General features: G+C 45.2%; 1 protein-coding gene across 5 annotated transcripts; it reads left to right on the plus strand.

The window, feature by feature from the left end:
• The first annotated feature begins 928 nt into the window (after window positions 1-928).
• On the plus strand, window positions 929-23,394 carry DDX24 (DEAD-box helicase 24). 5 transcript variants are annotated; one of them, XM_079948498.1, is made up of 9 exons: window positions 929-1,261; window positions 5,264-5,985; window positions 9,719-10,099; window positions 11,089-11,242; window positions 13,022-13,537; window positions 17,290-17,365; window positions 18,205-18,393; window positions 20,531-20,660; window positions 22,362-23,394. In XM_079948498.1, exons 1-9 carry the CDS (start codon window positions 1,143-1,145, stop codon window positions 22,625-22,627), a joined length of 2,553 nt encoding a protein of 850 aa, XP_079804624.1. In that variant the 5' UTR covers window positions 929-1,142; the 3' UTR covers window positions 22,628-23,394. The 5 variants fall into 5 exon arrangements, with proteins under 5 accessions (XP_079804624.1, XP_079804622.1, XP_079804620.1 ...); XM_079948496.1 differs by lacking the exon at window positions 22,362-23,394 and having other exon boundaries at window positions 1,241-1,369; window positions 20,531-20,696; XM_079948494.1 differs by lacking the exons at window positions 929-1,261; window positions 22,362-23,394 and adding an exon at window positions 1,406-1,440 and having other exon boundaries at window positions 20,531-20,697.
• The last annotated feature ends 3,533 nt before the right edge of the window (window positions 23,395-26,927 follow it).

Raw genomic sequence — 26,927 nt, forward strand, 5'->3', positions numbered from 1 at the left:
ATCGCATTTTAAAATGGCAAGTATTGGACCTTTTGGTGAAGGACAAGTAACAGTAGATGGATGTGGATTTATTTAAAGTTTGTTGTGCACAAGATTTGAATCTGGCATTTATGGAAAAATGGGCAAATAGGTCACATGAAAGACGGTAACATTAAGAAAATGGAGAATTTAGGAAAATAAAGATATTTTATTGAATATGCTTTGACATTTTTACTGCTTCAATTTGCTATTCTATATAGGACATTGTTAAAAAAAAAAAATTGTGAAATGGGCTTGGGCGGAGGGGGAATGTTTGTTGGATGCCATTTCTCGTCCCCTCCTTTTCAATAATTAGTAAAACCAATTTTAAAAGTAGCAGTAGTAACAACAACAATACAAGGTGAAGAGACTTCAGCAACTTTTAACGAGAAAAAATACGGGGCTAAACGATTCAGACCGAGACTATGGGCATGAGAGCATAAGTGCTCAGAAAGCGTGCAATATCATCCTCCTGTTAATCTGTGATTAGCTGAGAGGGACGCGGGTGGCGCTGTGGGTTAAACCACAGAGCCTAGGACTTGCTCGCATTCCTCGGTCCCTGCTCCTGCCAACCTAGCAGTCCAAAGTGCAAGTAGATAAATAGGTACCACTCCACCGGGAAGGTAAACGGCGTTTCCGTGCGCTGCTCTGGTTTGCCAGAAGCGGCTTAGTCATGCTGGCTACATGACCTGGAAGCTGTACGCCGGCTCCCTCGGCCAATAAAGCGAGATGAGCGCCACAACCCCAGAGTCAGTCATGACTGGACCTAATGGGGGCCTAATGGTCAGGGGTCCCTTTACCTTTATGCCTTGGTTACTCGAGCTAATGAAGTGCTGAACATTCTCTGAGGATAAAATAAATAAATAATAAATAAAATAAAATAAAATAAAACTGCCATAATTAAGCAACGGGGGTGGGGAAGAGCCCTTCGTGATAACATAACTCCTCCTAAACTCCACTCAACTTATACCAGAGCAATAACGCTCATCTAAACCGACCATCGGATAACAACCACCAGCAGAATCGGATGCCTCATCCTGTGCTTTCCCCCACCCTTCCCATAGAAACACGACCGCCCCAACGCAGCAACCGCAGCCTTCCCGAATGCTGGAGAGGCAGCCAGCATGCAGCCTGATAAAAGTTCTGAAGCCCGGCGCTGGGGGATGACGTCACGGCATCATGGCCGCCCCCGTGAGGCTCCCACGTGGTGGGATTTCCCGGAAGCGTCGCTGTGCAGTGTCTGGTGGGATCTTCGCAGGGACTTTTTTCGGCGGGTGCAAACGGCGCTCGCTGGGCCGTTAAACCCGGCAAGCGCGCTGAAGTAGCCTCGGAGGCGAGCGGAGGAAGGAAGGCAAGGATTACTTTTGTGCAGCCGTAGAGATTTGTGTGGTGTAATATCTTTATGCATATAGATATTTCAGTGTAAGTCTCTTGGAGACCTTGGGTGACAAGCGACTAAGAAGTTCAGCTAATAAGAATAAATAATAAGAACTTGGAAGGAGACAACCGCGTGGGGCGGGTAGCAGGAAAGGACGGAGGGCAGCTCCCAAAGAAGTAAAATCGAGGTTGCTATTTACTGTTCTTGTAGTTTCATTACCATTTATAAGGCTGCATCCTTAAAAATGTTTGTTATTGCCGGTTTAATGCCTCGCTGTTCCTCTCAGGAGCCTAGAGTGGCATATACCTTCTCTCTCTCTCTCTCTCTCTCTCTCTCTCTCTCTCTCTCCCTCTTTCCTTCCTCTCTCTCCCCTACCCTCCCCCCACTTTAATCTCGCGACAGTAACAGTAAGATTGGTTGAGAAACGGCGGGGGAGGGCGATCAGCTGGGGGTTCACCCCACTGAGCTTTATGGCGCTGTGGTGGTTTGGAGATTGGTCTCCTCAGTACTTGGAAGTAAATCCCCAGTGAATCAGTTAAACTTCTGAATAAAACGTATTTAGGATGGCTTCCTGGTCAACTGTTAATTCGTGCAGTTGGCTGCGTGTTGGATGCAAGCTCGCAACTTAATGTTGTTGCGTATCACTTTTACTGGGTGGACTGGCCAATTGGGAGGTTGCTGAGTAGCAGAGATCCAAAAGTCTCGCATTATCTGAAAACCGAACATTTACAGTTTATTTTTATTTTTGATTCTTCCTTGTATGTTCACCTGCAAATTGGTTGGGGTAAATAACATTTTCTGTTCTTTATTTGTTTGCTTATTAAAATAAAAATATACCGCTGTATCATAAATATATATCACAGGGGTTTACAATAATATAAAAACATTTTAAAAATATATTTTAAAATCACATTACCTTAGCATAGGTGACAGCCAAATTTGATGTGAACAGCTCTTCCCCCCCCCCCCCCGCCCCAAATAAATCATTGCATGTACAGTATAGGGTGGAGAAAGATGCAGCTATTTAATTTCCACCTATTGTACATCTGTTAATGTGGGTACTTCTGCCTTACTTTCCCAAAGTTGCAGCCCTGTTTTAACAACTGTTTGTTTAAACCTGGATACTGAATCCCACAAAAACTGTAGTTTAGGAATAGGATCGATCTGTTGGACAATTAACCATGTTAAATATTCAGATATTTGAAGTAAGCCACTGAGCGATATCCAGCTAAGTCATACTCTGAGTAGACCCATTGAAACCAGTGGACGTCAGTTATTTAAGTCAGCTTATTTCAGTGGAGCTTATTTCAAATAGGGCTAGGGAGCTGAAATAAAAGTGTGAGCTTCTACACCTTTATTCAATGCTAGTCATACTCAGATGACTAGCATTGAATAAAGGTGTAGAAGCTCACACTTTTATTTCAGCTCCCTAGCCCTATTTTTTTGGGGGGGAGGGGGCTGGACCGAGGCGCATGGAAAAATGTACCCCCTTGGCTACCAGATGTAACTGCAGGCATTTCCAAACAGGCACACAAGGTTCTGTGAGTAAGCTGCCATCAGTTACAGAAGCCACTGGGACTGGAAAGATCCAGGTTCAGTTCCACATTCAATCATGAAGCTTACGGTGTGATGTTGGGTTAGTTGCACACAGTTTGCACGGTCTGCTTCACAGGGCTGTTCCAAGGAGAATAATGGGGAATGGGTAGTATGCATGATAATGTGGGTCCCGTGGAGGAGGGTAGAATTAAAATAATATATCACATTTTTAAAAAGTTGATGTCATTGTTTCATAGTACAGTGGTACCTCTAGTTAAGAACTTAATTCATTCCGGAGGTCCGTTCTTAACCTGAAACTGTTGATGCTCCACTTTAGCTAATGGGGCCTGGCACTGCTGTGGCGCGATTTCTGTTCTCATCCTGAAGCAAAGTTCTTAACCTGAGGTACTATTTCTGGGTTAGCGGAGTCTGTAACCTGAAGCGTATGTAACCTGAAGCGTCTGTAACCCAAGATACCACTGTAAGGGCCATCTAAGTGTCAGATCTGTTGATTAGCATTTGACCTCCTGCTGTAACTTTATTGTGACCATTATGGGACTGGTCAAATGCCTGAGATAGCTCAGTCAGTAGAGCATGAGGCCCTTAATATCAGGTTCATGGGTTTAAGCCCCACGTTGGGCAAAAAATCCCAGCATTGCAAATGTATTTTGGATAGTTAAGCTTTTACATCTATCTTCAGTATGTTTATTCTATGTTATTGCTATGGCTAGTGGCTGATGCAAATAAATATTATTCTGATTCTGATTCCCTGCACTGCAGGGGGTTGGACTAGATCAGGGGTCTGCAACCTTTAAGACAAAAAGAGCCACTTGGACCGAAGAAAAAAAACCTGGGAGCCGCAAAACCATTGCGGCTTTTAAAACAGTGGGGAGTGTCGGGGCACACAATGCGCCTCCTCCCCTCGCTAGTATCCGCCCTGGAGCCGCGGCAAAGGTGTAAAAGAGCCACATGCGGCTCCGGAGCCGCGGGTTGCTGACCCCCGGACTAGATGATCCTCGGGATCCCTTCCAACTCTATGATTCTGTGAATGCCCAGCTGTATGTTTAGGATCCTTTATAAGGGAATATGCAGCTGACAGTACAAAGACCTTTTCATTTCATGTCTTCCCTTTGCAAATTTCAGAAGGAAAAATTGTATTCCTTTTGTACATGTAATCTTCTACCAGCTTTTGAGTCTAATGATTCCAATGCCACAACTGCCAGTTATATCTTGCGTTGTCCATGCTTGCTGCCTGAAAGTTTTTTTAAAAAAAATACAGTCACTACCAAATCTGAGAGGATTGTTGTTCAGAACAAAATATGTAGAACCAAATGTTCAAAGAACCAGGAAGAGAACACAAGCCTATGAAGGGCATATTGAGACATGTTTCTGTAGGAGTTGCTCACATGAGTGATTATTCAACTCCCCCAGCCCCCAAGATAAATGTTAACAGTAAAAGTCCTAGTAGCTGTTGTCACTTTTCATATGAATGGACTTAGCAGGCTGGTAAGGACGACTGTAAGGAGAAGGTCTCTGCTAGTTAGCCAATGTGGTGCCCTCTAAATGCTGTTGGACTAGTGGTTAGGGTGTCAGGCTAGGGAGACCAGGGTTCAAATCCCTGCTCACCCATGGTGTGGAATGATTGGAGTTGTAGTCCAAAACATCTGGAATGCATTAGGTTGGGAAACCCATGTCTAGGGAAAGACAGGGTCTTGGGAGAAGGTAGCATGGTGTGGGAAGCAGGGAAGGACTAGGAAAGGAGGGTGAGAATGGTCTGAATGAACTTAGGGAGGGGAAGAGAGGGGAGGGGAAGAGAAACTAGACTGCTGATTGCATGAAGAAGAGATGCTCATAGCTGGGAGCTGTAGTATCCTTTTTTTCTTTCATCTCTTCCTATTGTGCAATTTCATGTTATGTACTTTATATAATGGGATGCAGGTGGCGCTGTGGGTTAAGCCGATCAGAAGGTCAGCGGTTCGAATCCCTGCGACGGGGTGAGCTCCCATTGCTCGGTCCCAGCTCCTGCCAACCTAGCAGTTTGAAAGCACCTCAAAGTGCAAGTAGATAAATAGGTACCGCTCTGACGGGAAGGTAAACGGCGTTTCCGTGTGCTGCTCTGGTTCGCCAGAAGTGGCTTAGTCATTCTGGCTACATGACCCGGAAGCTGTACACCGGCTCCCTCAGCCAATAAAGCGAGATGAGCGCCGCAACCCCAGAGTCGGTCACGACTGGACCTAATGGTCAGGGGTCCCTTTACCTTTACCTTTACTTTATATAATGAATTTAACTGATAGCCATTTTTGAAATATTTTCCTTTGTTCTTCTTTGAAGGTCAGTCATGAAGCTCAAGCGAGGTTCAAGTAAGTTTAAGACTCCATCCAAGCTTAAGCGAAGAGGCATCAAAGTGACAGGGGCATGGAAGCCCATTGAGATTGACCCAAATCTCTTTGCCGACGAGCAACTTGGAGGTTTAGTATGCTTTGAGGAGCTTACAGATTATAAACTGGTGTCTTCCTCAAAAGCGGGAGAAGAAAATGCCAAGGGGAGAAAATCTACTAGGAGGCCTGGAGAAGAGGAAGAACATAGCACAATTCCCAAAAAGAAGAGGAAGAAGGAGAAAAATCTGGAACAGGAGGTGAGGAGTGGTGATGAACCCAAAGTGAAGGAACTAGTAACAACTGAGCAGGAGGCTGAATGTAAAGAGGCCATCCCTAGCTTTGAGCAAGATGAGAGAGTGGAAGGAGACACCAGAATCCTGAAAAGGAAAGCGAAGAAAAAGAGGAAGAGAGAGTTGAAGAAGAAAACATGTCCTCCCCAAGATGTTGCTGAACCAGCTAAAGCTTCTAAAAAGCCTAAAAACTGGACGGCAGAAGTCCTGTCTTTATCTTCAGGTCAGGAAGTGGACATGTCTGCATGGAAAGGCCTCTTCGTTCCTAAGCCTGTTCTTCAGGCACTGAGTGAATTAGGGTTCAGTGCGCCAACTCCGATTCAGGCCCTGGCTCTGCCTTCTGCGATTCGAGATGGCATGGACGTCCTTGGAGCTGCAGAGACAGGTATTGCTACGGTGGTTGTTTTGCTTCCACTGTCCCAGATGTTTTGATTCTGTACCTCCATAAGCACATGATAGAAGCATGGATTTTGGTAATTGAGCACAAAGTACAGTGTGCTGAGAATTTCAGCTTTTTCTTTTGTGGGTGAAAAATATTTGGGTGCAGGGGCTGGTGAAATTGAAGAGGGCCAACAGGACATCAGTGGTGAGGACAGGGCCGGCCCAAGACATTTTAGTGCTGTAGGCAAGACCAGCAATGCCCTCTTCCCCACAACAATTAATTTATTATTTTTATTTATTAAATTTATATAAAACTCTCCATCGTAAGAGCGGTTCTCCATCAAGGCGGTTCACAGAATAAAATACAAGTTAAAAGCAAGAGTGCAAATTTTCAACTTTGAAGCATGCTTTTTGATTGTAAAATTTTGTATGGCAATTTCAGTGTATTAGATTTGTTGGCATCTCTCAGCTAAATTTGGCAGGCATCAAATATGGAGTCTTATAACCTGCCAATTGTCAATAACAAATCACAGACAGCTGCATGGGCACTAAGATTCAACTCGTATCTGTGTGTTTGTGTGTTTTTAAATATTCCAATCTGTTCCGAGTTGCTTTGTACTCTCTTTTTCAATCTGTGCTCTGGCTTCTAAGCCACTAGGTCTAAAACAAAGCTCTGTGTTTTCCTTATTCACTGTAATGGGGAACCTGCAGTGACTATAACATTTCCCCCTTTTTGGCCAAAGTGGATAAAATTTTGAGAGACAAATACTCTTCCGGAATGCAGTGAGCCTGCCAAATTGTAGACTGATAGAGAAATTTTCATGAAGGGCACCTTTAAAATTTGATGAATCTTAACTAAAGGAAAAGTCTATTACTTTTTTGATGTTCTGGCCGAATTGGATGCAGTTTGCAGGCATAACCACTCTTTCTGAGGGGATGAAGCCTTCTGAATTTCAGAATGAATCATAAGGTGGTGGTAGAAGGTTTATTGGTGGAGTGTGTGAGCTCCCCATGCCCCCTAAGACTTAGGGATTGCAACTTTTCTTCCCTAGGAGAGTGAGAGACCTCTACATTGTGATTGGAGTGCCCTGAGAAAATGATTATCTGTGATTCAAGCCAAGACCTGTCTGTCAACATGACAGATTGCACCCCTTCCCCTTTTGAGCTCTGGGCAACTCCCCTCTCAGTTTTGTTTCATTTTGGTGGGGAGAGATTTCGTTCATTTTTTTGGAGAGCTTAAGCTACAGAGCCATTCTGCTGATGTTGCTGAACTACAACTCCCATAATCCTCCACCATTGGCCATGCTGTCTGGGACTTACGAGATTCGTAGTTCAGCAACATCTGGAGGGCTGCAGGTTAACCACCCCTGGCTTATTGAATTGAGAAGGTCCCAACTTCGTTTCCCTTGAATTCACATTATCTCAACACTTACTGAGGGGGAGCATTGGTGTGATAGAAGACATGTCTGGCAGTTCCCTCTTCCCTAGGTGGACTGTCTTCCAGATTCAGAGGCCAGCCTGGGTGAACAACCTTTACCACAAGACCTGGGGGCAGGGACATATGCGCAGGGAGACTTGGTGTGGGGGGCAGGGATTAAGAGAGGCCCTCCTGTTTGCCAGTTTTCACTTGGGAAAAGTCCCTCCACTCCTTATGAGGGAAACCACTGGGTTAGTGACTCCATATTTCCTACAGAAGGAGTAAAAATGTCAATGGCGGCAACAGAAAATTGCATCACGAGAGATGAGTTGAGTAGAATGCAGTTTGTCCTTGGCCTAGTTTTCATTTCTGTGTGTGGAGAGCGCTGATCAGAGCTGTCAATTAAGACAATTCCTTTTATAGAGCTTTTTCAAAAAGACAGAGAGTAGAATGAAAAATCCAACCAAGTACACATGTTGCACGACAGTAGCATTACACTACTTTGTATGTTACCTTAGGATAGTAGAAGCCGCAGAGCAGCCTTTGCACACCCAACAACAAGCAGGCCAGAAACCACTGCAATTTTTAATTATTTTTTAAGCACAGCAGCCATTTTGCTTTGCGATGAGTCTTATTACAGACTAGCAGCCTACAAAGGAACCAGTACTTTTTAAGAGTCCAGGCCCTCATTTGTTGGTTTTAAAAAATATGTATCTGTTCAAAAGATTACACAATGATTTATATTTATTAATTGCTACTGTTGAAAAGGAACCCACTGTGAAGTGCCTTGGTGAGATAAGCAACGACAGGTGCCTGCTTTAAGAAGCGCCAATTTGACTCGTTATAAGGCAACTACATATATTTACATGGCTTTAATTAAGAAGGGGAGCCCTGGCTGAGGGATAATGCATATCCTTTGCATCCAGAATTTCTGAGGTTCAATCTTCACCAACTTCAAGGAGCAGGAAGCTGCTGAAGTAAAAGAATCCCTTGCCTGAGATCCTGGGAAAGAGCTGGCAGTCAAAGAAGAGTAGACAATACCAGACTAGTCAGGGGAAACTGGCTGGTTTGGTTTCTTAATTTTAGATTTAAGCTTAGTTTTGATCATTCAACAAGTGTACAAAATATTAAGAAAATTGGATGACATGAGGTAAAAAAGTTGAATCACTTGATGTGGAATTACCTGGCTACACTAGCGTAAGGCAGTTTAGAAAACATTCAGAAAAGAGCAACCTGTTGAATGTTTGACTCTCATTTACACTGTATAGGGATGGAGTGTTTCTTGGGGTGTGGGGATGTATGGGGATGGTTTGTTAAATGAGTTTTTTAAAAACAAAAATAAAGATGTGTTAAAAAGAAATGGGATGGAGCAAGTTCCCTATAAAAAAAGGTGCAGAATTTGGGGCTTTTTAGTTTAGGGAAAAGGCAAAGAGAGGCAACATGGTAGACGTTTATAAAATTATGCATGGAGAAAGTGGATATAGAAATGTCCCCCCCCCCCCCTTTCTCCTCACGCTAGAACTCATCCAATGAAGCTGAATGTTGGAAGATTCAGGACTGGTAAAAGAAAGTGCCTAGTTAAACTCTGGAGCTTAGTTCTGTGGGAGGCAATGATGGCCACTAGCCTGGATGGCTTTCAAAGAGGGTTAGGCAACATCATGGAGGGCAAGCCTACCAAGGACTACCAGCCATGTTGTCTAGACTGCCTCCATGGTTGGAGGCAGCAATGCTGGAAACCACATGGGGGGGGGGGCGGAGGACTCCTGGGTTTGCCAGTTTCCCCCAGGCATCTGGGTGGCTGCTGTGACAAGATGCTGGACTAGTGTGATGGCTTGTGTATGCTCTTCACAATAAGCACCCTCTGCTCACTCAGAGAGGTATTTACAGTTCTTTATTTTACACGTGTACAAGCAGCACATTACAATCATGCATCCGAATCGTCCGGTTCAGATTCGGGGAGTGGTCTTCTCCAGCTTCTCCTCCAACAGAAAAGGCAGGGAAGTTTCATGGGACATCTCTGATCCTTGCGTTTTAACCCTCTCCTTTCCTGTGCAGACGGCACAGGGATAGGCTCTCCATCTGTTCCTGAACTTCCTGTGCGGTTCTGGGGCTCTGCTTCAGCATCAGAGAGCCTTCCCGCCTCCTGGCTCTCTCCCTCTTCCCCAACCGTCACTTCCTCTCTATCTCCCTCTGACTGTTCCCACTTCCCAAAGGCGTTCCCTGGCAACCCCATGAGAACTAGGTGGGCCATTGGCCTGATCCAGCAGGCTCCTCTTGTGTTCCTAGGTTTCTAACCTGTGTTTCATTTGTCCATGTTTAGGAAGTGGTAAGACTCTGGCTTTCGCCATTCCAATGATCCATTCCATTCTGCAGTGGCGCAAGTCAACAGGACTGGCAAGTGGAAGGGACAGCCCGCTTGACGAAGGAGAGGACAGTGAGGATGAGGTACCCAAGCAGGAAGAGAGTGTGGATACAGGAGGCTTGAGCCCTGATGGGGGTGAAGCTAGTGATGGCGATGGTGACAAGTCTTTGGCAGCAGGAAACCTGAAGGTGTTGGAGGGTGCAGAACGTGATCTGGGTTCCCCAAAACCTAATACTGCTGCACATAAAAACAATCCTCTTCTGGGATTGGTCTTGACTCCTACAAGAGAACTTGCTGTCCAAGTGAAGCATCACATTGATGCGGTGAACAGATTCACAGGTAATGTCAATTCCTGGTAATCATAGAATTGGAAGGGACTCCAAGGGTTCAACCTTCTGCAATGCAGCAATCTCAACCAAAGCCCCCATGACAGATGGCCATCCATCAATGCTATTGTTGTGGTTATTATTTCATTTGTGAATCACTTCCTATAACACATCTAGAAGTGATTCTACAATACAGGGAAGAGAGATGAGACAATAGCATATATAAAATCAGTTTTTATTTTCATCTAACATACATATAAACGTCTGTCTTCCATTACTTACTTTGCTGCTGAAGTACATTGCTTCAGTTTCCCTTTCCTAAAATGGAAACATGCTCTGCAGAGAAAGTTTCCTACAGTTTTCTGTCTTCTCTGTAGGGAAAGCACAAACTATGGTACTGGTATGCACAATCAGTTTCCTGAGAAAATCCTTGGTTTTCCCCCCCTTTTCTTGTTTGAAATGCAGCTTTCTAGCCTTCCTTGCTGTGAGGCTGTGTTTGAAGGTGTCTGGGCATGGCGTGTGGACATCTGACAACCCAGAGAGGTGGTTGAGTAAGAAGTCCAGTGATTGCTGGTGGCGCTTCAATGACCTGCCCGGTTCATTTTCTCACACAACTAGAAAGCCAAGATAAATTATTCAAAATAAGAGTGGTTGTTATTTGCATAATTTATACAGGTTGAGAATTCCACTTTGGGGGGGGGGGGCTCAGCATCGCATCAGTAAGGATTTTTAAAATTATACACTACTAGGAGGAGCGCACACCATCTTGAATACAGGATAAATGCTGCTTTGGAGACGCAGGTCACCTTTGTAGTTCGTTGGTTTTTTAAAAAAACATTGGGAAATACTTTTGTGGAGGTTTGTTGCGCCTAAAAAGAGGGGAGGTAAATCCAGTGATTTCTTACAAATATGGTACAGCATCTCATGCTAGAAAATTTTATGAAATATAGCTACAACAGTGCTCCAGGAACCTTAATGTCCTATTGGTCTTCTGTCTTTTAGGCATTAAGGCAACCATTCTTGTTGGAGGAATGGCACCTCAGAAGCAGCAGCGAGTTCTGAAAAGGAAGCCTGAGATTGTAATCGCGACCCCGGGGCGCCTGTGGGAGCTAATAAAGGAGAAGCAGCCACATCTCTCAAACCTGCGGCAACTCAGGTACTCAAGATCCCTTTTCTAATATGTCTTCCTTCTCCAAAGGAACAAATACTATCTGGGCATTTTTAAGATCATCAATGCTAAAGAACTTCCTGCTTAAGCAATAGTACAGAGGTAGTCAATGTATCACCCTCCAGATGTTGTTGGACTACAGCTCCCATCAGCCCTGACTGTTGGTGGTTCTCACTGGGGCTGATGGGATTTGGAGTTCAGCAACACCAAGGGCACCATGGTTAGCCACCTCTGCAGTAAACACTTCGCAGGATCTTTCAGGGTTTTCCCTTGAAGTTCACAGTTGCTGCTTTGAGAATCGGGGGACATTTATGCATGCTTGATGTTGCACTTGGACTGCTTAGCTCTGTTGCACCTTCCTGAACATACTGTGGCTCATTCAGATGAACAGCAGAGACCATGAAGCTACTATAGAACAATTGAGGTGGGTGGAGGATGGAAACGGTTTCCATAATTGGCCTGACTTACCAGATTTTCTCCTCCACCCAGCTCATGCCACGTTTCAAAGCAAATTTCCAGGCACTGGCAAGTGGTGACCAGTATTAGAAATCAGCCAGGCGCCAGGTGCAATTTGCGACTGCTGTGGGTCCAGCTATGATCACCTGGAGATCTCTGGGGAAAGCAAAATGTCACTTAGGGAAGGATCTGAAATATTTTCCTTGAAGCCTGAATTTGTTGTATTCCGGATTGCTTTATTTGATGTTTCAATATGCTGTATACCGTTTTGAGACTTGTTCTTTAAAATATAAAGTGGTATAGAAATGAACAAGATGATGATGATGATGATAACAAATCCCATTGAAAAGAAATGGCGCCTAGACATTCCATGGTGGCAACCACAACCTACATTTAAGGTTTCATTTGTGGGTTAGCAGAAGTGGCAGCAGTTTCACCCAGGTTCCTCCTGGGCCCAGACTACAGCTCATTCCCAGTGGCGGAGTTTCACGCTCCGGCACCGGGGGGCGGGGCTGGCGTGCGTCCTGGGGTGGGGCACGCCACCCTTAGGGGCGTGGTGTGCATCCTGGCGGTGGGGGCACACGGCCCGCTGGGGCATGGAGCACATCCTGGGGGTGGGGGGGCACCGCCTGCGGGGGCAGGGTGCCCAGCACGGGCAGGGGGGCAGCCGCAATGGCACCCTGCCGGGATTGCGCTGCTGGGGGCGGTGCGCTCCCCCTGCACTCCTCTTCCTCCACCAGTGCTCATTCCTCCCTTGGTGCGCCAAGCAGTGGCGGCAGAAGGAATCCCTCCATTGTCAGTGCCCAGCATGCCAAGGGAATAATGACCTCCACTGGCCACAGTGCTGATGGAACCTGTTCTACCAGATGCTGGCGACAGAGAGTCCCTCTGCCACCAATGTGCTAAGGGAATAACGATCTGCATCAGCTCTGGCACGGTCAGGAGTGGTGGCGGCAGTTTCACCCACAGTCTACCGTTGGGTGAAGGTGCCTCATGCTCTGGCCCTCAAACCAGTCCTGGGAGATGCATTGATACACCAGGCCTAGCGGTCGTCACTTTGCGACAGCAAAGTCCTTGAATTTGCTGGTGCAAATTCCATCAGACTTTTGTTTCCTTGCACCTTGGTTTCCCACTTTGGTATTTATGCAAGCCTACGGAATAAGAATCGGCTTGTGGTTCTGTTTATGCACCGCAGGCCATTGTTCTTTTCTGTGTGTGCCGTAGCAGGTAGGGCTCTTTTGAAGCGTGTCGGATCTCCTCTTATCTCAAAACGAAACACTCTTAAAACTGTCTCTCGTGTCCGTCTGACAGGTGCCTGGTGATCGACGAAGCGGACCGGATGGTGGAGAGGGGGCATTTCGAGGAACTCTCTCAGTTGCTGGAAATGCTGAGCGACTCGCAATATAACGCAAAACGCCAGACGTTTGTCTTTTCTGCCACCCTGACTTTGATCCACCAGGCTCCGACTAGGGTTCTCCACAAGAAGAGAGCTGTCAAAATAGACAAGAAGACCAAGCTGGAAATGCTGATGGAAAAAGTTGGCATCAAGGGCAAGCCCAAAGTGATAGACTTGACCAGGAAAGAGGCCACTGTGGAGACCCTCACCGAGACCAGGATCCACTGCGATACAGAGGAGAAAGACTACTACCTGTATTATTTCCTCCTTCAGTACCCAGGCAGAACCATGGTTTTTGCAAATAGTATAGATTGCATCAAGCGGCTCACTGCCCTCCTGACGATATTGGACTGCGACCTCCTGCCTCTTCATGCAAACATGCACCAAAAGCAAAGGTTGAAAAACCTGGAGAGGTTTGCTGAACGCCCCAGGTCGGTTTCTCTCTCTCTCTCTCTCTCCCTACCCCCCCCCCCTTGGTTTATTTTATCTATTAAGATCATGCCGCTTTTCAAAAGTGGATTGCTTGAATTGACAAAAACACAATGAGAACAAGAACGGAGTAATACGCTGCAGCACAATTAGCAAGTAAACGCTGAAAAACTTACCAGAATTTAAAGCTGGGTGAAACTTTTAAGGGGAAAAGTAATAACGACTTGCCTAAAGCTTAAAACGGAGGGATTCAGTTTGGGAAGGAGTTCTTTGTGGGAAGCACGGGGGCCACAGTAGAGAAGGCCCTGTCTTAAGTGCCAACCAGCTACACCTGCAGCGGAGGTAGGACACAGAGCAAGGCCTTTGATATTGAACACAGTTGAGTGACAGGATCCAATAGCGTGGCCTCTGTTACCCATGCTCTGCTAACCTCCTGTGCAGATTGCTGCAGTGCATTCTACATGGGGCTTTCCTTGAAGATGGTCCAGAAGCTGCAGCAGTTTAATGCAACAGCTGTGGGCAGTGCAGAGCTGCCAGAGAAGGGCACATTGCTCCAATTTTGAGAGCACTACACTGGGTGCTGGGGAGCTACTGGGCCCAATTCTAGGTGTTGGAACTAGTGTGCAAGGCCTTAAATGGGTACTTGAAGAAGCCATATTCTCCATATGCCGCAACCCATAATTTGCAGTGGAGGGCAGACACCCTGAAGGCAGTATGGCTGTTGCAAGTGGCAAAGAGGATGAGAGTGCACAAGAGGGCTTTCTCTGTAGTGGCCCACCACGTTCAGAACCCCTCCTGGAGGTAATGGTGCAGTCCTCATCCCCTAACTGTACTTGGGAGGAATTCGAAGACAGTTCTGTTTGTCCAGGCCTTTGGGAGGGGATTGGCATTTTTAGGCCGTGGGGTATCATGACTTTCATTTTAATTGTTGTGTCCTGGATACTTTGACTTGATGCTGTTAACTTCCTTGGGGACTCTTCAGGGAGGAATGTCGAGCTGTGAATTAAATAAAGAATAGGAGGTGGACCTTCAAAGACCTTTAGGGCTTTATCAGTAAGAATGGGAACATTTATTGATTAATTTGATCTCAGTGCGGTTCACAGAATAAAATACAGAATAATTAAAAACAAAACAGTGAAACAGTAACACACACACCCTTCCCACAGGCACATTTAAAAGGCTGTAGAATATTAATCAGCCCAAGGCCTGGTCGAACAGAAACGTTTTCTCTTGGTGCCTAAAATATTATAATAATAATAATAATAATAATAATAATAATAATAATAATAATAATAATAATTAAAAAATTAAAAAAATATTTTATTTATATCCTGCCCTCCCCAGCCAAAGCTGGGCTCAGAGCGGCTAACCACAGTAAAAATAGTGCAATTTACATAAAATCACAATCAATTAATTGAAATACATTCTAAAATCAATTCAGAATCAAATTAATGGCAATCATTGGGCTAGAGTTCTATGGGGATTACAGAAGTGTGCTTTGGCCAAAGGCCTGGTGGAACAGCTCTGTCTTGAAGGCCCTGCGGAAAGATGTTAAGTCCCACAGGGCCCTAGTCTCTTGTGACAGAGCGTTCCACCAGATCGGGGCCATGGCCGAAAAAATCCTGGCTCTGGTTGAGGCCAGCCTAACCTCCCTGTGGCCTGGGATCTCCAAGTTGTTTTTGTTTGAAGACCATAAGGTCCTCCATGGGACATACCAGGAGAGGCGGTCCCGTAGGTGCGAGGGTCCTAGGCCGTATAGGGCTTTAAAGGTTTAAACCAGCACTTTAAACCTGATCCTGTACTCCACCGAGAGCCAGTGCAGCTGGTATAGCACCGGGTGAAGGTGAAGGCAAACCTCCCTGGAAGAACATACCACAATTGGGGAGCCACTACAGAGAAGACCTGTTCTCGTGTTGCCGCCCACACGAAGAAGGGCCTCCGATGCTGAACACAGTCCGGGATGGTTTACAGGGGGAGAGGCAGCCCTTGAAGTATTGCAGTCCTGAGCATTTGAATCGCTCCCACAAACAAAACTACCAACCAGTGCAGACAAAGCGAGAATCTATGATGTGTAGTCGTCACACACACTGTATAGCTTTGATTAACGGCTAGTTGTCCTGGAGGACTGACTAGAGAAGGGATGAGAGCTAGCGGGCCTCAACTTCACACATGAAAGTCGGCATCACACAGTGTTTTGCGGCTTCACACGCAGGGTGTGTACTCCACCTTTCTTTTGCCTCTAGGTGACAACTATAGAGCCAGGCGGCAGCAGCACCTCCCTCAGGGCCACTGGAATTGGGCCAGACATCTCCCCCCCCCCCGACTCCTAATGCACAGGACAGCTATTCTGTGCAGGGGAATAAGCAAACTTAACGTGAGCTGGAGCGACTGACGTGGGTTGGATGTTTGGTTTGCTTAGCAAATGCTGCTCAAGGCAGCGAGCAGCAGTAACGTACTCCTGCAATCAAATGATAAATTGCAATGAAATGAAAAAGATACAAAGGAAAAAAAAACCCAAGGCAGGTAAAACTATATAAAAGACAAATTGCACTTATTTACATAGTGTGGCTAGGAGAACTGAAAATAATGCCAATATATTTCACATCTGGTTTCAGATAGTACATGGGTAGACGAGTCTAAAAAGCCCAGAACTCTAGCTGCTATGGTGGCTCAGTTACCAGAAGTAGTTTATTTAGCATTAACTATGGAAGTTTATGGGATGCGGGTGGCGCTGTGGGTTAAACCACAGAGCCTAGGACTTGCCGATCAGAAGGTCGGCAGTTCAAATCCCCACAACGGGGTGAGCTCCTGTTGCTCGGTCCCTGCTTCTGCCAACCTAGCAGTTCAAAAGCAGGTACCACTCCGGCGAGAAGGTAAATGGTGTTTCCGTGCGCTGCTCTGGTTTGCCAGAAGCTCCTTTGTCATGCTGGCCACATGACCCGGAAGCTGTACACCGGCTCCCTCAGCCAATAAAGAGAGATGAGCGCCACAACCCCAGAGTCGGTCACGACTGGACCTAATGGTCAGGGGTCCCTTTACCTTTACGTTATGGAACTTTATACTCGATTCTGACCAAACTAAGCCTCCTAGAGCATGATTTGCATCAGGAGGCTTAGTTTGGTCAGAATCAGGTATATGTGTCAAGAGCTATCGCTAAATATATCGCTTCTGGTAGATGAGCGCCCGTAGCATAGCTGTCAACGTTTCCCTTTTTTTAAAGGGAAATTCCCTTATTCCGAATAGGATTCATCGCAAGAAAAGGGAAAAAATGACAGCTATGCACCGTAGCTGCTAGGGGGCCATGAAAATTTGTGTCCAGGGCTTTTTCAGAGCTTGGGAGCAGCCGTCAAGAAGGCTCTCTACTGAACATTTGCCCTGTGTGCTTCAGATGCCTCTCCCAAAAATCTTAAAACCTGTGCAGGCTGACATGGAAGAAGCCTTTCAGATAACCTTGCTCCCAAGACTTGCAGGCGAAAACTAGCAGTCTGAATTGTAACTGGAAACAAACCAGTAGCCCCTGAAGGTTTCTCCACCCATCCTTCACAGGCTAAGTAAAGCAGTCTTAAATAGATAGGTTATCTTCTTTTTTGTCTTTCTTTTCATTCTGCAGTACTTATGACACAGCCCTATTTTGCTTATGTTACTGTATCTGGCCTTCTGGTAATACTGAATTCAGTGTTAATGCACTTTAGGGAGCTCTCCCCCCCCTCTTTCCTTAATAAAACAACCATTGTCTCCACTTCTGCAATTTCAGCTGTGCCCTCTTGACAACAGATGTTGCCGCTCGTGGTCTTGACATTCCTCACGTGCAGCATGTCATACATTACCAGGTACCAGAACAAAATGTACTTCTGTTCTCTGTTCATGAATTTGTAATACATTGATGGCTGGCGGTAAATTGAAGACCACAAGCGATCTTCGTGGCCTGTCTTTGGGTTGTAACACAGAAGAAGAAAGAGAGGCATGGCGGATTGGTTTAAATCAAGATGATTTCAGTTACCAGGGAGGCAGGGAAGCTGATTTAAATCATTGATTTAAGGGGCATTGAAAATCAAGTTTTCCATTTATACTTCATGGTGCAAATTTAGCTCTTAATTGCAACTGAATAGGTTATTATTTACACTGTTTTTTTAATTCTTAAAGCCAAGGTGTTGTGTCTGTTTGTTGCAATGTATATAAGAAAGGCGCATTCCTCCATTGCCTTCCAAGACAGATGTCAACAATATAATTTATATGTTTTCCATTCTTCTACCTATAGATGGGCTGTCATTAAAATATTCCCATGCAGGTTCTCAAGACTAGTAGTCTGTTAGGTAAACTTAAGAGAATGTAGGAACAGACACACTTGGACCTTCTGAGTATTGCTCCTTTCTTCTTTATTCTGCTGTTGCTCAGCCCTGTAGAAATGATTTTTTTTGGTTAGTAGCGTTGTTTGTAACTGTGGCATGTGCCAACCAGCCTGTCATTTCAGATATCTCTGACATTTCTGGGCTTGCACATAATTGTGGAATCCAATATCTCCCAAGAGTTAGCGCACATTGAGATAAACTGAAACAGTGCCATAGTAGGTGTGAAATTGCTTGCTGCTGGGGAACGTTATGCGTTGTTCTCTTTTTGTGTACTTCAGACCCGTTCCCACAGAAGTGCTTAATCTCTTTCACTGTTGCAGGTTCCTCGCACCTCTGAGATTTACGTGCACAGAAGCGGCAGGACCGCCAGAGCTGCCAATGAGGGCCTGAGCTTGCTTCTGATTGGCCCAAGCGACATGATGAATTTCAAAAGGATTTACAAGACGCTAGAGAAGAACGAAGAGCTTCCTTTTTTCCCCGTCGAAACAAAATGCATGACAGCAATCAAGGTGAAATAGATATTTCCTTTGAAAGTAGTGTGTTCGTGGTTTTTATTTTATTTCTCAACCGCAGTGCTTTTCACAGTTGTTCAAGGCTTTGTAACAGATGTCTGTTCCTAACACCTGATTTTGGAACTTGGTTGGGAAGTGAGATCTGGAACAGTGGTTCTGACTGAGATGGCTGTTCATGAGCCAAGCTTGCTGTAAATTTTTTGTTTTAAAAAATGCTTCTAGCAAGTGAGCTGGTGGAGGAGAGACAGAGTGATCCATCCCTTCTCTGCCAGTCAACATATTAGCCCGCATTAATATCCTGGTCACCTGTGACAAGTTGTTGAAAGCAGGGTGGCATAAAGTTGGGTATAGAATCATAGAATTGCAGAATTGGAAGGGATCCCACGAGTCATCTAGTCCAAACCCCTGCAATGCAGGAATCTAAACCAAATCATCCATGACAGATATGTGCTGCTCTACTCGAGTAGAGCCAGGGTTCAGCTTCTTCAGTGCTCATCTCTCCTTTAGATCTTGCCAGCCAGGGTTGGAAGACCAGAAAAGAAGACATTATGTTATCACAAGTAGAGGAAAGACAAGAGGAGAGCAGGAGTTATGTGGAGACATTAAAATCAAAGCTGTTTTTAATGAGCTTAGTTTTCAGTAGTTGATTGCAGGTAATGAATGTTTTTCAGGACTAATTTTTCCTTTATTTGGCTGCTTAAGAATTTCAAATTGCTCATCACCCTGCTGTCACTTCTGCGGCTTTAATAATTTAATCCCTTATTAAATATGGAATATAGGCATAGATAAATCAGCATGTCCCATTTGCAGACTTGCGTGGGACTTTCTTTGGTGCCTACATTCTAAGCTCTTAATGTTGGCAGCGCCCTGCCAGATCTCATTTTTCATCTAGAACGCTCATCTAGCAGAATGGTTGAATTAAAATGTGTTGAAAGCTAAGGGCAAAAGACTTTGTGAATTGCTCTGGTGGTTCCGATATAACTTAGTGGAGCATAATCGCTTCCATTGCTTTGCATTGTAGAAAAGGCTCCTTTAGGAGGATAAACAGAATATAAATTCAATTAATAAAATAACAGTGAAAAATAAATATATTTCCCCTCCAATTTCTTTGTCATTTTCCTTGTTTTGAATGCTATGTAATTTGAAGCTGGATCTATATTATTTTTTTCTGTCTGTTTTGAGGTGGTAGCTTGCTCCATCCCAAATATTTTGGGTAACAAAATAGAGGAAGCAGCAGTAGTCTTACAAATAATTTTCCAATCTTTTTATTAATAATTGCAGTTGAACAAAAGTCCAGTTAAACCACAGATACATAGGATATGTTTATATGCACAGAGCTTGGTTGACTTAAGTTACACTGTACCCAAACTTCTTAAGGCGAGCTTGTACATCACCATGTTACAAGTAGAAGATAACTAATTGTTGTCATTGGGGAAAGCTTTTCTAATTCAGAATTGTTGGCTTCCTCCTTCCCCATTTGAGTCTGCTGATGTTCCATAAAAGACCAATGTAAGGCATGCTGGAGCTTAAGTTCAGTGTACTTAGACCCCCTTTCCATTTTGGCCTAATGGCAGTCCTGCAAAACAAGGTAGCCGGACAAACTAGCCCATGATTTACCCAAGATCACCCAGTGAACTTTGCAACTGAGTGCCAGCTCCAACCCAGGTCCTCATTCCAAGTCAGCTTGACCCCTTTGTAAGCCAGTAATGTTTGTAGACTGAGGTCCAAGGGTTACTTTACAAACCATCACCTTGAAGTATGTCCAGAAGATAACAGGGATGGCAACATTTAGGGAGTAATGGTTAACCTAGGGTCCCATGAGTTCATTAGAATTAGTGAATTCCTTACAAAGGCAAAGTGTATGGAAGCTTTTTCATCTCCCCTGCTATTATGAGAGAAGCAATCTAACAAGGTGAAGGGCAGGTAATTAAAATATTAATAATGATAATAATAACAATGGCCAGAGACATCCACAGACCTGTACCATCTATTTGTTGAAGAAAAAGCAATTGTGAAAGACCCACCCAGTGAAAACAGTGCCACGTCTAACTTAGCCCTTATATTGCCTTTGTCCATGTACTGTTTTGAGTGCCCATGTCCTGTCCCTGCATAACCTCACTGTGCTTCGTTGCAGGAGCGGGTGAACTTGGCAAGAAAGATTGAGAAGGTGGAATATTTCAACAGCCGAGCGAAGCAGCACAACTCATGGCTCCAGCAAGCTGCAGAAGCGCTGGAGCTTGATTTAGATGATGATGAACTAATAGGCAAGTAGCAGTGTGTGTGTGTGTGTGTGTGTGTGTGTGTGTGTGTGTGTGTTTGGGTGTTTGGGCTTGGGAGGGAGGAACCACCCCGAGAAAGGTGTAATAAGGGGCATATCTCCTGGATGCAGCAATGAAGGCAATAACCTGGGTACTCTCACGCATCTAAAGAGCTCTATTTATGGACTCTTGTATTTATCTAAAATGCATTTGGAAAATGTTTGAGGTTGTATACAAGTTGGGCAGTGGGGGGAGAGCAGGTAAGGCATAAACTTCATTCAGACTCAGCAAGAGTGGGCACAGCTTAGCGCCAGTTCAGACATTCAGAAAAAGAAAAAGCTGTAAACCTCAGTGTCAGAGCTGCCTCCAGGTCCCAGCTCACAGAGGACCAACGCTAGGCTGTAGTTATGTACAAAAGTCTTTATTGAGATTCAGTTTCCATTTTAAAGCCGCAGCGTGCAGCTCTACGTCTCGACCTTAGATCGGCGAAGTCCCGTCTGAGTCTCCTCCCCTTCCACACCAGTTTAAGACCCTCGCCTTGCTCCACCTCTTCCTAAGTTCCTTTCTCCTCTGGGCCCTCCTGCCCGCTAGGGTCTCATCTTTCCTGGACTCCTCTGACGCTGACCCTGACGATTCTTGCCCCTCCTTCCGGCGGGCTTTAGGACCTGGTTCCCTATCCGGGCTACCTTCTGTGCCGCTCGCCTGTACCTTTGAACTTGGCGCGCGCGCCCAGCCTGCAACTTTCCTCTTGACCGTTAACTCGCTCTCCGATGGAGGCGTGGACAACCCTGACTCATCTTCTCTCGCTGGTGGTGCATATGTGGGCTCTGACACCTGGAACTCCTCCCCCCCTCTGCGCTCTGGTGGGGAAGCTGTTCCTGATTTCCAACTGCTGCTCTGGGAGTCCCCGCTGGCCCCTTGCTTCTGGGGTGTCCCCCTTGGCTCGCCCCTTGCCCTGCCCATCGGCGCCCCCTTCTGTGAATCTTCCGATTCGCTGGAGAGGCTCATGGAATCTCTCGAACTGCTGTCATATTCTCCTACGCTGCCCTCGGATTGCTCCCCCTCGCTCTCCATCTCTTCTCCTCCCTGCGCTCCCGCTGAGTCCCTGACACTCAGTAATGCCAGTCTCATATTTTAATGCTTCCTGAAGGATCAATGCACTTGGAGTCCAAGTGTAGCAGATGTTCATGTTTCATCTTGCCAAGGCAAGATTAAAGAGGAGTGGTTTTGCCTGGTGCCTAAAGGTGTACAATGAAGAAGAAGAGTTTGGATTTGATATCCCGCTTTATCACTACCCGAAGGAGTCTCAAAGCAGCTAACATTCTCCTTTCCCTTCCTCCCCCACAACAAACACTCTGTGAGGTGAGTGAGGCTGAGAGACTTCAGAGAAGTGTGACTAGCCCAAGGTCACCCAGCAGCTGCATGTGGAGGAGCGGAGACGCAAACCTGGTTCCCCAGATTACGAATCTACCGCTCTTAACCACTACACCACACTGGCTCACACTGAATCTTGTTTTACATGCCATCATTTAATTATTGGGAGTCAGAAACCCTTAACTATGTACTGTAAATTGTCCAGTGATCTATCAGTAGATTTCCCTATGCTTTTCACCAGCCCCCAGCTTTAAGTAACAAAACTTCTAGAACCCCTCTTGATTATTTGTGCTGGGATTTATGTTTCACGCCTCCCTGTGTGTGTGTCTACAGGAGGCCGACCCGACGAGCAAAATGAGAGTGAAAAACAGAAGATGCTAAAGGGGATGAAGAAACATCTGAAACACTTGCTCTCTCAGTCCGTTTTTAAAAGCTTGATGAAGACCAAATACCCAACCCAGTCTGGGAAACTGCTCTTGTCCGATATTTCGGAAGAACGTTCTCATTCTGCATTGGACACCATGTCAAAAGCAAAAGCGAAGAAGAAGATGATGAAGAAGAAGAAACCACAGCAAAATGCAGAGAAGTTAAAGAAGTGATGGGACATTTCGGGGATGCAAGATAAGGAACACTTAATTCTCCCCTTCTCAGCCACTGGATGCTCAGACCTGTTCTAGAATGATTGCTGCTTCCTCTCCTGTTGCTGCTCTCAAGTCAGTCAACGTGCATGTACAGACACCCACCCACATGGTCCTTCTTGGTGCTGAGTTTACCTGACATGCAGGTGATGTCCAGTGTCTTGAGTTTTGTGTAAAACATGCCACCTGAAAGAACCAGGTGAGTGGAAATCATTGCACGTGATTGGGGTTGTATGGAAGCAACTGCAGAGGTAGCAGTGAGCCCAGAGCAGCAGGTAAGCATAAATGTGTGTGTATCAGTTCTGTATCCTTTTAATCAAGTTCATTTATTCATTTAAGTTGCAGGGCATTGCATATGCGTTTCTAAAGAAAATCCTATGTTTGTAATTCTTCGAATTTTGCATTAGTATTTGATGCTTTAAATTGTGGGGAATCTTCTCTTCTGCGGAAAGAAGAAACTAAAACATGTCGGGGGGGGGATAATAGATTGTAAGGTAAAGGTACCCCTGCCCGTACGGGCCAGTCGTGACCGACTCTGGGGTTGCGCGCCCATCTCGCTTAAGAGGCCGGGGACCAGCGCTGTCCAAAGACACTTCCGGGTCACGTGGCCATCGTGACCCTAAAGCGTGACCCTAAATAGACTGTACCCTAAAGTAAATTAGAGAATGAATTCCTTCCTGTTCTTAACTTGCCCAGCTGAAGTCTATATTAAAATATTTGTAAAACTTTTTCTTAGCATTTTTATTACACACAAAGCACATAAAACAGAGGCAATGAGACAATAGGGGCCCTTCCAATGTATCCAGTGGTTGTGGGAGAAGAAGGTACAGCCCATCTTTCTCTTTTTGCAGTTCAGGAAAATCCCCTGATCCACTGGAGAGGTGGGTTTGTTTGCTTGTTTACAGAAAGATCAGGGGGAAGGGTAGCTGTATGGAGGCGTTCGAAAGCAAATTACAATTTCAGAATTCATTGCCCTCAGCAACTTAGAAACTTCATGCAGGAAATCAGTTCAAGTAAGTTATGTATATTTCTAGTTTGCAATGGAAAATTACTGACTGAAAAACAGGTGGGTAGGAGGATAAGCATGACTATCCTGCTTGGCAGTCTTTACAAGGTCATTTGGTTACATATATGCTCTACCACTCACAACTTTGGAATAGTTTACCAAAATTTGTTTGTGTTACAGCTGTTTCCTACCTGAAGAAAGATGTATACCTTTCTCAAACTCAGGGGATATTTTTATTATTATTTGTGTTACCCAGCTGCCCTGGAGGCTCTGTGAAGCTATATTCAGTAATAAAATAATAATTAAATGAAATTCATTCAAGAAACAAGGAGCTTGCATGTAAAACTGCCTTGTGGGATGGCTTCAGGAAAAGAAAAGGCTAAGGAGTAAATCCTGCACAAATCCAGAGTTGAGTCCCTACAATGCTTGGATGACGCCTTGTATGCCTCATTCCAGCAACTCCTGCAGTCAAGCTGGTGCCAAATATATTGCTCTGCTTTCCTTTGGACCACATCAGTGAGGCTGAGAGAGGGGTCTTGTCTTCTGGGCAGCCCAGAACCTCCATACACACTGCCCAGGCTTGCACCTCGGAGGGGTCACTTTGGTGCTGCTAACACAGCAAAAACAACACAGGTGACTGCAGTTCTGAGGTACTGATCTCTGCAGCCACAGCAGGTGCTGTGATTCTCCAGGGATTGGACTTCACCCCCCAGAGGCACACTCCATTGTTTCTCGAGGCAGGTGGATGCCAACTGGTTGCTGAAAAAGGACCTGCAGTATTCCTGTGTTACACATGACCATGAGGAAGAACTGGATCCTCAAGACTTCCGAAAGAAAGTTGGAGCAATAGTCCATCCCCCAAATTGAAGGTCTTTTGTCAGCAGTAGCTGGAGGTCAGCTATTGTAGTCCTAACTGTATCTGGAGGGGCACAAGTTCTGTACCCTGAGTGAAGTGAAGCTTCTGCCATGACTGTTAAGAATTCAGAAATGGCTGCTCCAGTGGGATTTCTTGTTCTCATACCCTTACAGTGGTGCCCCGCAAGACGAACGCCTCGCAAGATGGAAAACCCGCTAGACGAAAGGGTTTTCCGTTTTGGAGGCGCTTCGCAAAACGAATTTCCCTATGGGCTTGCTTCGCAAGACGAAAATGTCTTGCGAGTTCCTGCGGGTTTTTTCCCCTCCCCCCCTTTTCCTAAGCCGCTAAGCCGCTTATCAGCTGATCGCTAAAAGCCGCTAAACCGCTAATAGCGCTAATCCGCTAAGCTGTCAATGGGCTTGCTTCGCAAGACAAAAAACCGCTATACGAAGAGCCTTACGGAACGGGTTAATTTTGTCTTGCGAGGCACCACTGTATTTAAATGCATAGGAGTTCTGGACGGGCAGGACAGATGGCACACTACATTGGCTGTGCAAATCTTTGGTTTTGCTTGACAGTTTCAAGTACAGTGGTGCCTCGCAAGACGAAATTAATCCATTCCGTGAGGCTCTTCGTATAGCGGTTCTTTTGTCTTGCGAAGCAAGCCCATTGACAGCTTAGCGGATTAACGCTATTAGCGGTTTAGCGGCTTTTAGCGGATCAGCTGATAAGCGGCTTATCAGCGGATCAGCTGATAAGCGGCTTAGGAAAAGGGGAAAAAAGGGGGGGGGGACCCGTAGGAACTTGCAAGACATTTCGTCTTGCGAAGCAAGCCCATAGGGAAATTCGTTTTGCGAAGTGCCTCCAAAACGGAAAACCCTTTCGTCTAGCGGGTTTTCCGTCTTCCGAGGCGTTCGTCTAGCGGGGCACCACTGTATCTCCTTATGAATTTCAGGCTATGAAGCTTTTCAGACCAACCTTACAAAAAGCAAGGTTGCTCCTGGGACTGTTAAGTGACTGATAGAGCTATTATTTTCTAGGCCACATTTCCAATTAGCATTGTTACAAATATAGCTGTACCCAGAAGGTGTTCTGTGAAGAGCCGTACAATGCAAACACCTAATCCCAGATGTAATAAACATTGGCACTTTCAGATTTTAAGTCACTGCCCTCACACGGAGGTTGGATGTAGGTAGGGTTTATTTTTTGAAACCTCTCTGCCTTTGAAAGCAGCTTGATCTGCAGACATTAGGAGATCATCATCAGCTTTTGGGGATTTTATTTAAAGATAAGGCGAGTAAAAAGTGCCATGATAGAAGTTTCTAAACTGGAGAATGTGCATAGAGAAAAGTTCCCCCCTCCCATGACAGTATAATTCACGGAGAACTACCTGAAAAAGATTTACAGATGGTATTTAACTCTAAGCAGACTTGCTAAGATGTATAAGACTGAATCAGATAAGTGCTGGAAATGTAATGAGGTTGAGGGTATGCTCTTTCATATGTGGTGGACATGTAAAAGGGAAATTATTATTAGGAAATAAGTTATAATGAATTGGGGGGGGGGATGTTTAAAAGCACCTTTCCAGAATAACCAGACTCCTTTTTGTTGGGAATAAATCAGATGGAAATTCCCAGTTGTCAAAAAAGGTTATTAATGTACGCCACTATGGTGGTGCGTGTTTTGTTAGGTAAACAGCGTTTCTGTGCGCTCTGGCACTCGTCACGGTGTCCTGTTGCACCAGTAGTGGTTTAGTCATGCTGGCTACATGACCTGGAAATCTGTCTATGACAAACACCGGCTCCCTTGGCCTGAAAGCGAGGTGAGCTCCACAACCCCAGTCACCATTGACTGGACTTAACTGTCCAGGGGTCCTTTACCTTACCTTACCTCTGTTGAGCAAGCAGTATCTAGTTTCAATTTTTAAAGCCTACATGCAGATTTTGCTATTGGGGCTGCAAATGCTATTAAAATGAAGGCTTTCAAAAGTTGATCAAATGGAGGTTGCCTCCAAAGATGATGCTCCTCTGGATTACAGGCTGGACCTGATCTTAAATTGGCAATGATCAGGAGAGGGGAAGCTGAATCCACTGGCTGTGCCCGCCCCCATCACACCCATTATTAAACATCTCCCTCACATGCTTTTTAAGCAACTGGAGGGAGAGGTGTCATGTGAATCACACTGGGAGAGCCTATTCACATTCCCCATTCACCTTATCCAATAATACAGCGGAAACAGGGATGCCATCCAAAAATAAACAAGGGAAATTATTTCACGAAATGGTATAATAATAATAATAATAATAATAATAATAATAATAATAATAATAATAATAAATTTTATTTATATCCCGCCCTCCCCAGCCGAAGCCGGGCTCAGGGAGGCTAACAATAATCAA

Source organism: Podarcis cretensis (genome assembly GCF_951804945.1).
Source record: "Podarcis cretensis genome assembly, chromosome: 1".
Lineage (NCBI taxonomy): Eukaryota > Metazoa > Chordata > Lepidosauria > Squamata > Lacertidae > Podarcis > Podarcis cretensis.